The sequence below is a fragment of the Vicia villosa genome, linkage group LG6, assembly GCF_029867415.1.
Source record: "Vicia villosa cultivar HV-30 ecotype Madison, WI linkage group LG6, Vvil1.0, whole genome shotgun sequence".
NCBI lineage: Eukaryota > Viridiplantae > Streptophyta > Magnoliopsida > Fabales > Fabaceae > Vicia > Vicia villosa.
In genome coordinates, this window is record NC_081185.1 from 153,618,020 (window position 1) to 153,632,113 (window position 14,094).

The window sequence follows — 14,094 nt, forward strand, 5'->3', positions numbered from 1 at the left end:
TCACTTGAGTTTCTTGTATTAGCAACAGCGCCATCGCCTTCATCTTCATTGCTCTCTACTCGTTCAATGTCATTCTCAAAATCATCTTTACACTCTAAGACATCCAGCTTGCATTCATCTTTGCTTATGTCCCAATTCCAACATTCATTTTCCTTAAAAACCACATCCTTGCTAATGATTATCTTCTTCGAAACTGGATCATATAATCTGTAGGCCTTTGATTCATCACTTACTCCCAACAAAACGCATTTCTTACTCTTGTCATCTAGTTTACTTCTTTTTTGGTCTGGAACGTGTGCATGAGCTACACACCCAAACACTCGAAAGTAACCAATTGTTGGCTTCACACCACTCCATGCCTCTTCTGGAGTTTTGTTTTGCACTGCCACAGTAGGACAACTATTGAGGATATGCACACTCCATTTTACAGCTTCCGGCCAAAACATTTTAGGAACCTTTTTCTCGGCTAACATAGAGCGCACCATGTTCATGATCGTCCTATTTTTTCTCTCAGCAACTCCGTTTTGTTGCGGAGTATAGGCTGCTGTCAGTTGTCGGGATATGCCTTGAACTTTGCAAAATTCTTCAAACTCATTTGAGGTAAATTCACCACCTCTATCTGTCCTTAGAGAGGTGATATATTCACCAGACTCCTTTTCAACACAAGCTTTGAAATTCCTGAACATAGCAAAAGCCTCAGATTTTTCATGTAAGAAGTAAATCCAAGTTTTACGAGTGAAATCATCTATAAAACTTAGAATGTACCTCTTGTTGCTATTTGAATTTGGTTTAATGGGTCCACATATGTCTGCATGCACAAGTTGCAGCTTGTTTGATGCTCTCCATAAACTCTTCTTGGGCATAGAGTCTCTATGTTGCTTGCCGGTTAAACACTCTGTGCACAACCTTTTTGGAATCTTGAGTGAAGGCAATCCATTAACCATCTTCTTATAAAAAAGTGTCCTAAGTCCCTTGTAGCTCAAGTGACCATACCGACAATGCCAAAGGTAAGATTCATTTTCTGACTCAGTTTTGAAACACATAGACTCCTTTGGTATCATACCAGCTAGCAAGAAAAACATTCTATTTCCACTCATATTTGTCTGCATAATTAACCCTTTTGTAGGATGATATACCCTACACTTCCCATTTTGAATCAAAATAGCTAAGCCTTTTTCTTGAAGCTGCCCTATGCTCAATAGGTTATTTTTCAACTCAGGAATGTAGTAAACATCAGAAATTACCTGAGTAACTCCATTAACTTGCATATGAACACTTCCTTTTCCCATAACCGCCATTCTAGTGTCATTGCCGAGTCTTACAGATTGTCTGAAGCTTTCATCCAAGTTTGTGAACCACTCCTTGATTCCACTCATATGATTGCTACATCCGGAGTCGAGAAACCACACCTCTTCCTTTTTGGCATGTTTGAGTTCAACATAGGACATTAATAAAAGCTCCTCTTCTTCTTCCCCTTCCAATTCAGCATAGTTGGCTCTTCTTTCCCAGTCTGGACACTCATATTGATAGTGTCCTAACCTGTGACATCTAAAACACTCAATGACAGCTTTGTTGATGGGCTGTCTTCCCCTTCCTCTACCTCGACCACCTCTAAATACACCTCTACCTCTTCCTCTTCCTGCTCTATCTTCATGTGATATTTTTAGAACTTGCTCTTCTTCTCCATGGCTTCTCATCCTTTGCTCGTGAACAAGAAGACTGCTCTGCAACTCGTCAATTGTCATCGTGTCTAGGTTGTTGGATTCTTCAATTGAGCATACCACATAATCAAATTTTGAGATCATTGATCTCAAAATTTTCCCAGTAATGATTGTTTCAGTCATACTTTCACCAAGAGCTTTCATTTTGTTAGCAATGGTTAGAGTACGAGAGAAATAAGCATTCACTGTTTCCCCTTCTTTCATATGAAGAATCTCAAAATCCCTTCGTAAAGCTTGTAGTTGGGCTCTTTTAACCCGAGTTGAGCCCTGGAATTTCTGCTTCATTGAATCCCATATACCTTTAGATGTGTCTTTGTTAAGGATTGTTTCAAGCACATCACGTGGGATTGCTTGAAAGAGGTAATTTTTTGCCTTCAAGTCCTTCAATTTCTGCTCTTCAATCAATTTACGTTGTGTCTCTGTCGGTTGTACTCCACCTGCCACGGCCAATATTCCATTCTCAATGAGACCCAAATATTCTTTAGATCGGAGAAAATTTTCCATCAACATTGCCCAATGATCATAGTGACCATCAAACTTGGGAATCGCCGGCTGCATGAAACTACTGCTACCATTTTCTGCCATTCTTCTACTTGAAAGAAAATGGGAGTTTCTCTCACACTCACTGTGTTTCTCTCACACTCACTGTGTTTCTCTCACACTCACACACTAAGGATCAGGCCCCAATAATGGAGCTCTGATACCAATTGTTGAAACTGCACACTGATATAAAGTTGGAGAGAATTACTTGTTGAATTAAAAGCAAACTGTTGGCTATATAGCCTTACAAATTGAGAACTGCAACAACTCCACGTTTTACTGCCTAGAACGTGGAATTAGTCACTGAAAGAAAGATTCTAATTCCTATTAAAGTGCTTCCACTTCCCTAAAGAATAGGACATTAATTTAACAGACTAATAAACATAAAACAATTAAATATTAAAAATAACTATTGTAAATCTAACAAAAACCGCACCGCGAACACCCATAGTTGTTAATGTAAAATTGAACAAACCTACAGTACTCCTTGGTAGTTGCATGAGGTCAGTCAATTTGACAGTCCTTAATGTCTTAGATTCTTAAGAGTTAACTCTGACATATTTATAAACAACACACAACTCAAATATAATTATAATAACAATAAGAGGAGTGCAATATAAAACCTGGTCAAATGCAGTGAAGTATATAAATAAAGCTTGCTCCAAGAAGAATTCAAGATTACAACAATGCAGAGAATAATAAAGTGCAACAAATAAACTTAATATTATGCTAATGTGTAAAATGATGGAATGCACTTTTCTCAAGCTAATGGTAATGCTGGCTACGACTAGTATTGTAGGCTACGAGCAAGTGGTAATGCTGGAAACAACCAATAATGTTGGTTATGACAGATCGCAACGTTTTTTTGTTTTTATGTATGAAGGCTCCCATTTTTGCCAAACTGCAGTAGAATTTGATTTTTTGTACTAGAGACTTCCTCATTATGCAGTCTTTGTGTATTTTTTCCCCGATTCATCTCCTATTTGTCATGTATTATTCTCATTCATCTGTAACATAAAAAAAACAAAGATACAAGAGTAAAATGCACCAAATAGATATCAAACTACTTAAGATTCAAAAATTAAATACTCTAGTAACACACTTAAATGCCACTGGTAAAGTCTCTCCATACTTAATTCATTGATTGTCCTCAAACAATTTTCTAAGATAGGGAAGATTAGGACTAAGCAAATTTCTCTTAAAGAAAATTTTCAAGGGATGCATATAGGGTACTCGCTTATAATCCATGTTTTTCCCCAGCCTAGGTTTAGATCATTCGGTACTCACATTAGCTTAAATTTCTTATAAAAACGCTTAATAAAGCCTCTCTCAAAAATAAAATTCTGCCTTTGTTTTGACTATAAGTCTACACACCTACCACTTTCTCTTCAAAACACATATGTGGTCAATTCTAAGGCCTTTTTTTTTACATTCCTTCCTAATTCAATTTTATGTGTTGTTTAGAGCTGAACAAAAAATTTCTTTTGGATTCGTATAACTTTTAGGAAGGACAACTGGTAAAGGGATAACTGTTACTCTGATTAAAACATCCTTTATTAATGCATAATTTTATCTTTTTATATGCATTGGGGATCAACTCGTCTTTGGATCGAAGAACTCGGTGAGAGTTACTCAACTTTGTAAAGGCAATTTCCTTTTTTTTTCTAACTAAGCTTTATCAACATAGAAAAAACAGATATCATGCCCAGTCATCAAGCAACTAAGGCTACAAGTCAAAACATGCTAAATAAATATCAAATCGGGAGGCTCTAGACGTTAGGAAGAATTGTAGCTAAACTTTTCTCGAAACTCTTAGTCCTATGCCTTACGTCTCAATGATTAACTACTTTTTTCACATAATGCATCATATCAAACTTTTAAATTTTTTCCAATTTTCATCAATATATGTAGATTTTCACAGCAGCAACACACATAAACACAAAGAAAATAAACAAACCAAACAAAAAATAAATATCCATCATACTTGAACTAAACATTGTCTCCGATGAAATAGTAAAAGAAATGGGAGAGAGATAGATCACAATATCTTATCACAAAGGCAATGGAAAATGGCTTGACTTTCTTGCCTCGCTTCTATGCTTTACCCCACTCCTGATTAACATTTGTTGACACATATAATTTGTTAAGAGGTGGTGGTTAATTAAATCTTTTTATGCAACTTTATTTTTATTCCTACAAAAATAAACACACAGTTCTGGGTAGCCTCCCATGCAACACTTATTTAAGGTCATTAGCTTGACCTGTTTGATCCTCTTGATCAAGAGTGTGCTTCCTTCAAACTTGAATCCTTATACTTGTGATCAACATTTTTAGGACTCCATTTGAACATATCCAACCATCCCCCAAATACTTTACCCTTTTCTATCTTTATTATGTGAAGGGGTTTATACCTGAGGTATGGTGGTAAATATATATATATATATTTTTACTTTTAGGATAGCCCCGTGTGCTAGTACAAAGCCTTTTGTTTTAAATCTTGGTCTTGAGTGGTGGGACTTTCATACAGGTCCTTTTGTAAGCCTCATCTCCTTTTGATTTTCTACCATGGCTAATAAGACTCACTAGCTTAACTCCCACTATGTCAAGGGGGATTAGTTCAGAACAGGACTCATCGATATGTTTTTAAACTATGTCGAGCCTCCAACAAGAATCTTTAAAAGCAAGACTTTTTATAATTTTGGGCAATAAGAACTCAATATTTATATCCCCTACTTCAAATGTGAATTTCTCACACTTAACATCTATGACTGCCCCATATATGGGAAGAAAAGGTATTCTTAATATGATTGGGATTTCAAAATCTTGTTGTATTTCCATTAAATCAAAATCCATAGGAATAATAAGTTGTCATATCCTTATCGGTACATATTCCACAATTCCTACTAGGTACTTGAGTGACCTGTCAGCTAGCTGTAAAGATATTCTGGAGTATTTCATCCCACCAAAGCCTAATTTTTCATAGACAGACATAGACATTAAGCTCACAGTCACCCGTAAATCACAAATCTCTCTTGAAATTCATGGTGCCTATAACACATGGAATTTAAAAACTCCTAGGATCTTTTAATTTTGGAGGCACTTTATTTTATATTAAAACATTGTACTATTTTGTTAGCATTACATTTTTAGTATCTTCCAATTTCCACTTATTTGATAGAATTTCCTTAAGGAATTTAGCATAAGATAACATTTGGGATAATGCTTAAGTGAAAAGAGTGTTGATATATAACTTTTTCAAAACCTCAACAAACTTGCTGAAATGCTCTTCTATCTTGGATTTTGCAAATCACTGCGAAAATGAGATAAGAGGCTTATATGGTGGGGGGAGGTACATAGGGTTTCTCTTATTCTTCTTCCATAATCTCACTTGTAAGTTGGATAGTCATTGCTCTCATTATTCTTCTCACTAGCATCCTCTGATTTTTTCGCTTATTAAAGTGACAACATTAATGTCCTTTTGGGATTCACACAGACTGTCTCAAAAATGTTCTAACTGAAGTAGAAGATGAAGCTTGCCACTTGAAAGATTGGAGTCTCTAATATTTTGTTATGTGTGAATATCAAATCCACTTAGATTCTAACTTATTTAGAACTTTACTCTTTTGCATATTATGTTTTTTGAATTCAGTATTCTGCTTGGTCTAACATCTGATGAAACTTTCCATCATTATTTTCTGATTGGATTTCATAAGAGCGTCATCGCCCATATGTCCTTGGAAACCCCGAGGAATAGAATTATTTTTTGTAGAAAAAATTAGGATGATCTCTTCGTGAGATCCCTTAATGGCTCAACGATTTTATGTGACGCCGCCTTCTACGCAATGTTGTTCTTTGGGACAACATTGTGCAGGCTCTCCTTGATCCGAGTTAGTTTGTCTGCCAAGGCTTGCGAGTTTTGTGTTGAACCATTTAGTACACAGTGTTAAATATTTCATTAACTTCTTGTAGGTCAGAATTAGCTTGTAAGAGTTGGAAGCCAAGGAGTGCTTCACGCCAGGTTATAGCAGGCAATAGTGTATGTTTGAAGAAAGCTTTGTGGCTAAGTGGAATTAGGGAGATGAGGAATCCAAGCCACATTGGCGGCTGCAGTTGTTTTTTCTTGAACAATAAAACTAGTGACTTTGGAAGCTACCATAGTATGAGGGATCTGGTAGAAAAAGTTTGACTATGAACTAGATGGAATTGATTTAGAGATAGAGATCTGTGATTCGATCGAAAGAGATTTGGACCTGATTCACCATAATAGATAAATGGTGAATTGTGAAAATCGTAGGAATCAAAAGCTGATTCCCACAAATGATGCTAATGTTTTGTTTTGGAACTGTGTAATGATCAAAGAAGTTGAGTTCACGATGAGTTATGGTGGTCCAAAGCTTCCGATGCGGTGAAGTGAAAGCTGACCTGCAAGGTTAGCACTCTAACGCTCCAGTTAGTAAGAGTGTGAAAGTAAAATTTTGATTGAGAATGATTGATACCTGAAGAGGGACGTGTTATCTTCTTTAAATATGATGTATGATTGACACATGTGTATGAGATGCAGTCAATCGTTGGATTGATTATGGAAAATTGACATAATATATTCGTATTAGATATTATGTGACACATAGGAAAAATGAGGTTGCATATTCTTCATGCGATAATCGCTTATTTTGCTATTGATCTTTGGTTATTGGGTCTTGAGGTCGGTCCAAAGCACTATCCATTTTGATTTAGTTAAAATTCTGTAGAAGATTAATTATTCGGACTTGGAATTTTTTTTCTTTTTTTAAAATTTCATTTAAAAATTTATTAAATTTTTTTTTATATGTTTATCACTTTATTTATATTTATTTTCGTTTTTTCCTCCTTAAACCCATACATATTATTTTAGTACCTATTATTGGAATTAGCGGGTTTTTCATAAAACAACAAATATCCAACATGAATTTAGATTATTTTGGGAAATCTAACATGTACGTAATATCAAAGATATTTACTATAGTACGTAATATTTTCCATAAAAAAACATCTATTTTATTTTGGAAAGGCATATTATCATTATCAATTTTTGTAATATTGAATTAATTATTAGTTCAATTATTATTAATTGTGGAATTATCAGCTTCTTTAATAAAAAAACAATTATCTAACACAAATTTAATATTTTGGGAAATCAAACATGTATTTTTGCAATTTCAAAAATATCTACTACTATAGGATTCCCCATAAAAATAAAAATATCATTTATATTATATTTTCAAGAAAGAAAAATTTGGGAACAAAAAGATGATGATTATTTTTTGAAAAATGTCAATAAGAATGATGAGTTCAACAAAGATGCAAATACTAAAAATAAATGGTAAAAAAAGAAATAAAAAAGTGTTCCAATTAATAAATAAGTAAATAAAAAAGAATTAACAAAATGGCCCAAAAAGTTAGTTTTATTATTTTATTCCCCATTTCTGAAAAATTTGAAAATACGCAAGCCCTTCGTCTTTTCCCTCTAATCTCTCTCATTTGTATAGTTTCTTTCTTTCTTTGTTCAACGCAACGCAACGTCTCTCTCACTCATCACTCTCACAGATGCAAGACATTTTCGGATCAGTTCGCCGGTCACTGGTCTTCCGTCCTGCTTCACCGGAGAACGAAGATCACTCACTCGGAGTTGGCGGAACCCTAGTTGATAAGATCGGTTACTGCATCCGTAATTCTAGAGTTTTCTCTAAACCTTCGCCGCCGTCACCTCCGATTCCGAAGGATACCGTGCCGCAAATCAGATGGAGGAAAGGAGAGTTGATCGGCTGTGGTGCTTTCGGTCATGTTTACGTTGGAATGAATCTCGACTCCGGAGAGCTTTTAGCCGTTAAACAGGTTTATTCAGTTCTTCGTTCTTTGATCGATTTTACTGTTTCACCTTTTTTTGATTTTAGTGTATTTTTTGATTTCAGTTCGGTTATTAGCTATTTGTTTTTCAGTTCCTTTTGATCCTTCGGAATCGGCTTTTTTTATTTGTGTTTTTGAAAATCATGTTCAGTTTGATTTGAAGTGGATATGGATTGAGGTTTGAAGGATTAATTGATTTTGTTATTTGTTTGATTTTTCAGGTTTTGATTGCAGCAAGTAGTGCTTCGAAGGAGAGGGCACAGGTTTGTTGTTTGATTTAAGTTATCTGTGTTACTAATTATGACTGCGTTCACTACAGTAGTTTGACGATAGTCGGTTTAATTGTTTTTTGTATATACAGTCCCATTTGATTAACAATTTTTTATGATATGTGGACTGGAGATTATGGATTCAATAAATCTAACCATTTGATTGAAATTTGAAAGTTCTAACTAAGTAGATCAAATGAAAATGTCACTAAATTTAGAAACTGACTGATACTTGATCCTGACTCCCGAGCAATTGCTTTGCGAAAAATAGCGAGGTGATATCATTGGTCATTTGCCTATATGATTTCCGCTATTCCACAACTTCAATGTTTGACTAACCTTTAGAAATGAAACACGTGTTTGCTCGTAATCTTCATGATGCAATGGCTACGTTATATACAGTACGCTACTCATGTCCGAAAGCCAAAATCCACCATTTTTAGCTGCCATAAATTGCCACGGCGGTTCCATCCTTCACAAATTGGCTGTGGCGGTTGTCAAGAAATATGCCAATGCTATTCGTTATGATTCCGCTGTGTCCGATATATGACAACACTAATTGAGAAGACTTGCTTGTGGGATGGTTCAGATTTAGGACTGTAATTATACAAATTGAATTAGGAGAGACCATATGTTGTTTTGGTTAGTGTTGTGCATACTTCTGTTTTCGTTAATGTTTTGCATACTATGGACAGGCTCATGTAAAAGAGCTTGAGGAAGAAGTTAAACTGCTTAAAGATCTTTCGCATCCCAACATTGTTGTAAGTATAATGTTTGATTGGTAAACGATATTTTAACAAACCGATTAGTTCACCCAAACCATCTCTTCAATTAATAATTTTTCTTCCTCTCTCTCTTTTTTTTTTTTGGTGTAGAGATATTTGGGTACAGTCAGAGAAGAAGATACCTTAAATATTCTCTTGGAGTTTGTTCCTGGTGGATCCATATCTTCACTGTTGGGGAAGTTTGGAGCTTTCCCAGAGGCTGTAAGTTCTAGCTACCGGATCAATGTATTTTGGTGGTTTTTTATGCCAAACTATTTTCACTAATTCATTCAACAGGTCATAAGAACTTATACGAAGCAGATATTGCTTGGACTCGAGTACTTGCATAAAAATGGAATCATGCACAGGGACATTAAGGTTGCCTTTTGTATCATCTCATTGATATGCATGTAAGCTTGGTTCTTTTTCAGCTACTGATGTCCAAGTATAAATTAATTTCAGGGGGCCAATATTCTTGTAGATAATAAAGGATGCATAAAACTTGCAGATTTTGGAGCATCCAAACAGGTCGTTGAGCTGGTAATACTCTTATCTGCCACTCTACAATTATGACACTATATGTACGCTTTACCTTTGTGAAGGATATTGTATTTGCATCTTTATTTAAGAGGTACAATGTTTTATTCTAGGCTACCATGTCTGGTGCCAAGTCGATGAAGGGTACTCCATATTGGATGGCTCCCGAAGTTATTCTCCAGACTGGGCATAGCTTGTAAGGATATTAACCTTCTTCACATATTCTATGATATACTGCTCTGTATTTAATATACTTTGACATGAAACAAATGGGAGGTTTCTACTAGTCAGATGTCACTCGGTATGGTAGCCTAGACTTATTATTTTTTTATTCCAAGGTTTGAGCATTCTATGCAAGTCTGGCATATCCGGAGTTGCATTGCAACTGACTTAATTATATATTAATTAGACAATGGTGACTTCTGTTAAAATAGTAGATAGTTGCTATTTACAAATAGTAAATGAGTGTGAAGAGAGAAAAAACAGAACACAATATGGAGAAAAGGTGGAGGAGATGAAAAGTGTAAAAGAAAAAAAGTTGTGAATCATTGTTTACAGTGACAATCATTTTTCAAAAATAGAAACCTTTGGTTGAGATATAGAAAAATAGTCAGCGGCAGGAATTTTCCAAAAGCTTTCAAGATTAAATATTGATGTTTTCATATGTTGATGCTTCCTTTTCAGCTCTGCTGACATATGGAGCGTGGGCTGTACTGTAATTGAGATGGCCACAGGAAAGCCTCCTTGGAGCCAGCAATACCAACAAGAGGTAGCTTACATTTCGACTTTTGAGATGCTCTTTGAATATGTATATTTACTAAATAACGGGCTTTCAGGTTGCTGCTCTCTTCCATATAGGAACAACTAAGTCTCATCCACCTATACCTGATCATCTATCTGCTGGAGCAAAGGATTTTCTTCTAAAGTGCTTGCAGAAGTATGTTCCTTTTGATTTTATGCTGCTTTCCATTTATAATGAATATATGCAGGATAATTGATCATACTAAATGATTTTGTAGGGAACCAATCTTGAGGCTATCAGCATCAGAACTGCTGCAGGTGATTCTATAAGCATTTCTCTTTTGACTCTGCATATGAGCATTGTAGTCATTTTAGTACTGCTATTGATTAGTAGTGGAGTTACTGGAGTCTACTTTGTTGTAATCAGTGTTTTGCATGAGATAATCAGCTCCACCCCTGAGATTAACTTTCAGTTTATAATTGGCTGTAGCACCCCTTTGTTACCGGTGAAAATACGGACTCGAATCCTCAGTCATCTATTGACATGGTATGTATAAATCAAGTATTATTTGAAATGCTGTTATGTGTATCTTTTTTAATTATTAAGTTAAAATTTGATTTTTATGACATTAATTTCACTTATGACAGGGAAATTTTAGAGCTTCTTCGCCATCATGTGCTCCAAATGTTGAATCCTTGTAAGTGTTGAAACATTTTTTCTTCAACTTCTAAAACCCGACAGTTTTTTATGTTGCACATTTAGAGAAGCTGTTTTTTTCCCGTACATTATTTGTTGATTCTAGCGAAACAGTAAAATTATTTTGGTTAACAGATGTTCGTTACTTATGTAGACTATGCAGCTCAACAGCAAATCCTGAGGACTCAGGAAATAATCAATTATGGGGAATGGGCAATGATGATGATGATGACATGTGTGTGATTGATGATAAAGAAGAGTTCTCAGCGTGCGATGTCAAACACAAATCTTTTGTGCCAGATAATTTTGAGGTTCTTTCTTGCATTCAACTTCTTGTTTTATTTAATATGAAAGCAATTCCTGAAAAAACTTAATCTTTTTATTGTAGAGTTTCAACCCAATGTCTGATCCCTCTGAAGACTGGGGGTGTAAATTTGATGCAACTCCAGAACTGGAAAATAGAGAAGTTAGTCTGGACACTGATGAAAGTTGCATGTCACGTACTCAATTGGAGTCTAATAAGGAACAAAAAGATTTATCCTTTCCAAGTGTGCCATCTCTGTCAGAAGAAGATGACGAGCTCACCGAGTCCAAAATTAGAGCTTTTTTGGATGAGAAGGTATTGCTTTTAAGTTTGAATCAAGTTAGCCTTAGAGATAAAGTTTTCATCCATTTTTTTATCTACAAACTGCTGTTTCTTGATGATTATGATGACGATGAATGATGACTGTCCGATTACGACAGGCTCTTGAACTGAAAAAACTGCAGACACCTTTATATGAAGAGTTTTTCAACAGTTTAAATGCATCTTGCTCTCCCAACGTGGTTGACAGCCCAAGTGATGACATCGCTGGTCGAAAATACTTGAGATTACCTCCTAAAAGCAAATCACCAAGTCGGGTACCATTTAGCTCTCCTTCCAAAGCAGTTGACAATGCTGGAAGTCCTGGAAGTAATGGCAGGTCCTCGTCAGCAGTTGGAAATGTAAATAGTCATGGTTCACAAGATGTTCCAGCAACTCCCGTTGATGAACGGAAAGGAATGATAGTTGACTCTCAGCAGGAGCCCTTTAGCCCAAGGTTTTATTTGTGTTAATTCTTTTCCTTGCTTTGCTTTTTCCAGAGTGTTTAATACATATGCACCGTCATTGTAATTATTTTTTACACTGACAATCAATCATAACCGTAAGATCACTAATTTATTTGATTTTAATCAAAATTGCTTCTAAAGCCACACATACAATTGGTTATGATCTGCTGACAAAGTAAAATCTTTTATACTAATGGTGTATCCCAATTAAATACTTTCACAGCATCAATTATATTAAAAAATACAGTACTTTAATAATGCTATGTTTCACTTGCAGTTTAAGCTTTTCCGAAAGACAGAGGAAGTGGAAAGAAGAGCTCGACCAGGAGCTAGAGAGAAAACGAGGTTAGAAATTTTTAGAAAGCAATTCTTGGACAATGTTTAATTCATCTTTGAATTAAAAATGACTTAAATAGATATTAATATTTAATATCTTGAGATATTTTAAGATTAACATCTCACACACCTTTGAAATATAAGAACCTATTGTTTAATCTTTCTTAGATTATTTGATATACAAGTAACCAATGTAATTATTTTTACTCAACTGTTGCCTAGTGTTTGTTAAATAGCTGCTTTAGCACTATTGCACAGCAAAATTGAACAAATCGCTATTATTCTGCGATATACTATTTAGTATAAAATATTGTGAAATAGTGGCTAGCACTGCTGTGTAGCAAAAAGTTTGAACGAACCACTATTTTCAGTGATCCACAATTTGCAGCACTGCTGTTGTATTAAAAAAAATCACTGTATATAATAAATAATGGCATATCAGTGTCTAAAAATATATCGTGATGCCTAGCAGCATTTGGCATGTAATCCATTTATTGGCTTTTGGATAATGTTGCAGAAATGATGCGCCAAGGTATGGCAAAGACATCCTCACCAAAGGACCGAGCTTTACGTCGACAGCCGACAAGATTTGCTTCTCCCAGTTAATAACTGTTGTTAGAGCGTTCATCCTGTCTTCGTGAACGTCAGATTGCAAACAGGCCTTGCCGCAGTTTTGTTGGGATGTCAACGTTATATATTATCCAATCTGATATCTGATTAAATCACTGTGTCATTTGACATATCTCAGATGGCCTTGTCCGTGCTGTTGTGTTATGTAAAGCTTTTTACACCAGTGTTGCTTGAAATTTTTGGCTTTCGATTGGGCTTGAGATGGATGCTCGTCTCAAATTTATATGCCCACTGTATTATGAATATAGAAATAATCAGAATTGTGTGGCGCAAGATTGCCTCTGTTTTTTCAATGGTAATTGCAGTTTGATTTATCGATATGAAACTAATGTGATTAGATTAGATTTTAACTTTATTTTTGGTTTCTGATCAAATTAGTTTGTAACTGAATGTTTTTGAAAATTCCTCAAACACCAAATATACCGAGATGGAGAGAATATGCATATTCTATGGTATGGGTAGATATGACAGCATGGTCGGATGAGAGAAGATTATGATACTCTTCTTTGTTGCTGACCATGTCTCTAAATTTGCTTCTAAATCCGCTGCCATTATTCTCAAAGATAAAAGGTGCATTTCACATGCACAACCTCTATGTAGCTTAACTTGTTAATTAACTATTCTGTATTGACTTTTAACATATTCCGATCCTCTCAATTTTCTCTCTCCATTACTCTAGTTTTGAAAAATTTTATATCTATTAAAAATAAATGAGATAATTAAATATTACATAATTACATTTATATTTAAAAAACTTCGGTAATGGAAGAAATGGAAAAGGCATCAATTGGAGAGATCTTAACTCATGAAAAAATGTTCTAGATATTTTGATAATACAAAAATATGGAAAAACATTTTAGATATTTCATCAATTAAAAATGGTGGCA

At 35.0% G+C, this 14,094-nt stretch overlaps 1 protein-coding gene across 1 annotated transcript; it reads left to right on the forward strand.

Moving 5' to 3' along the window:
• Nucleotides 1-7,736: 7,736 nt before the first annotated feature.
• On the forward strand, nt 7,737-13,615 carry LOC131612829 (mitogen-activated protein kinase kinase kinase NPK1-like). The gene is made up of 17 exons (XM_058884581.1): nt 7,737-8,132; nt 8,366-8,407; nt 9,109-9,174; nt 9,289-9,399; nt 9,475-9,555; nt 9,640-9,717; nt 9,828-9,910; nt 10,399-10,483; nt 10,551-10,651; nt 10,734-10,773; nt 10,946-11,002; nt 11,104-11,153; nt 11,307-11,463; nt 11,541-11,771; nt 11,897-12,231; nt 12,519-12,586; nt 13,095-13,615. Exons 1-17 carry the CDS (start codon nt 7,845-7,847, stop codon nt 13,181-13,183), a joined length of 1,962 nt encoding a protein of 653 aa, XP_058740564.1. The 5' UTR covers nt 7,737-7,844; the 3' UTR covers nt 13,184-13,615.
• Nucleotides 13,616-14,094: the final 479 nt, after the last annotated feature.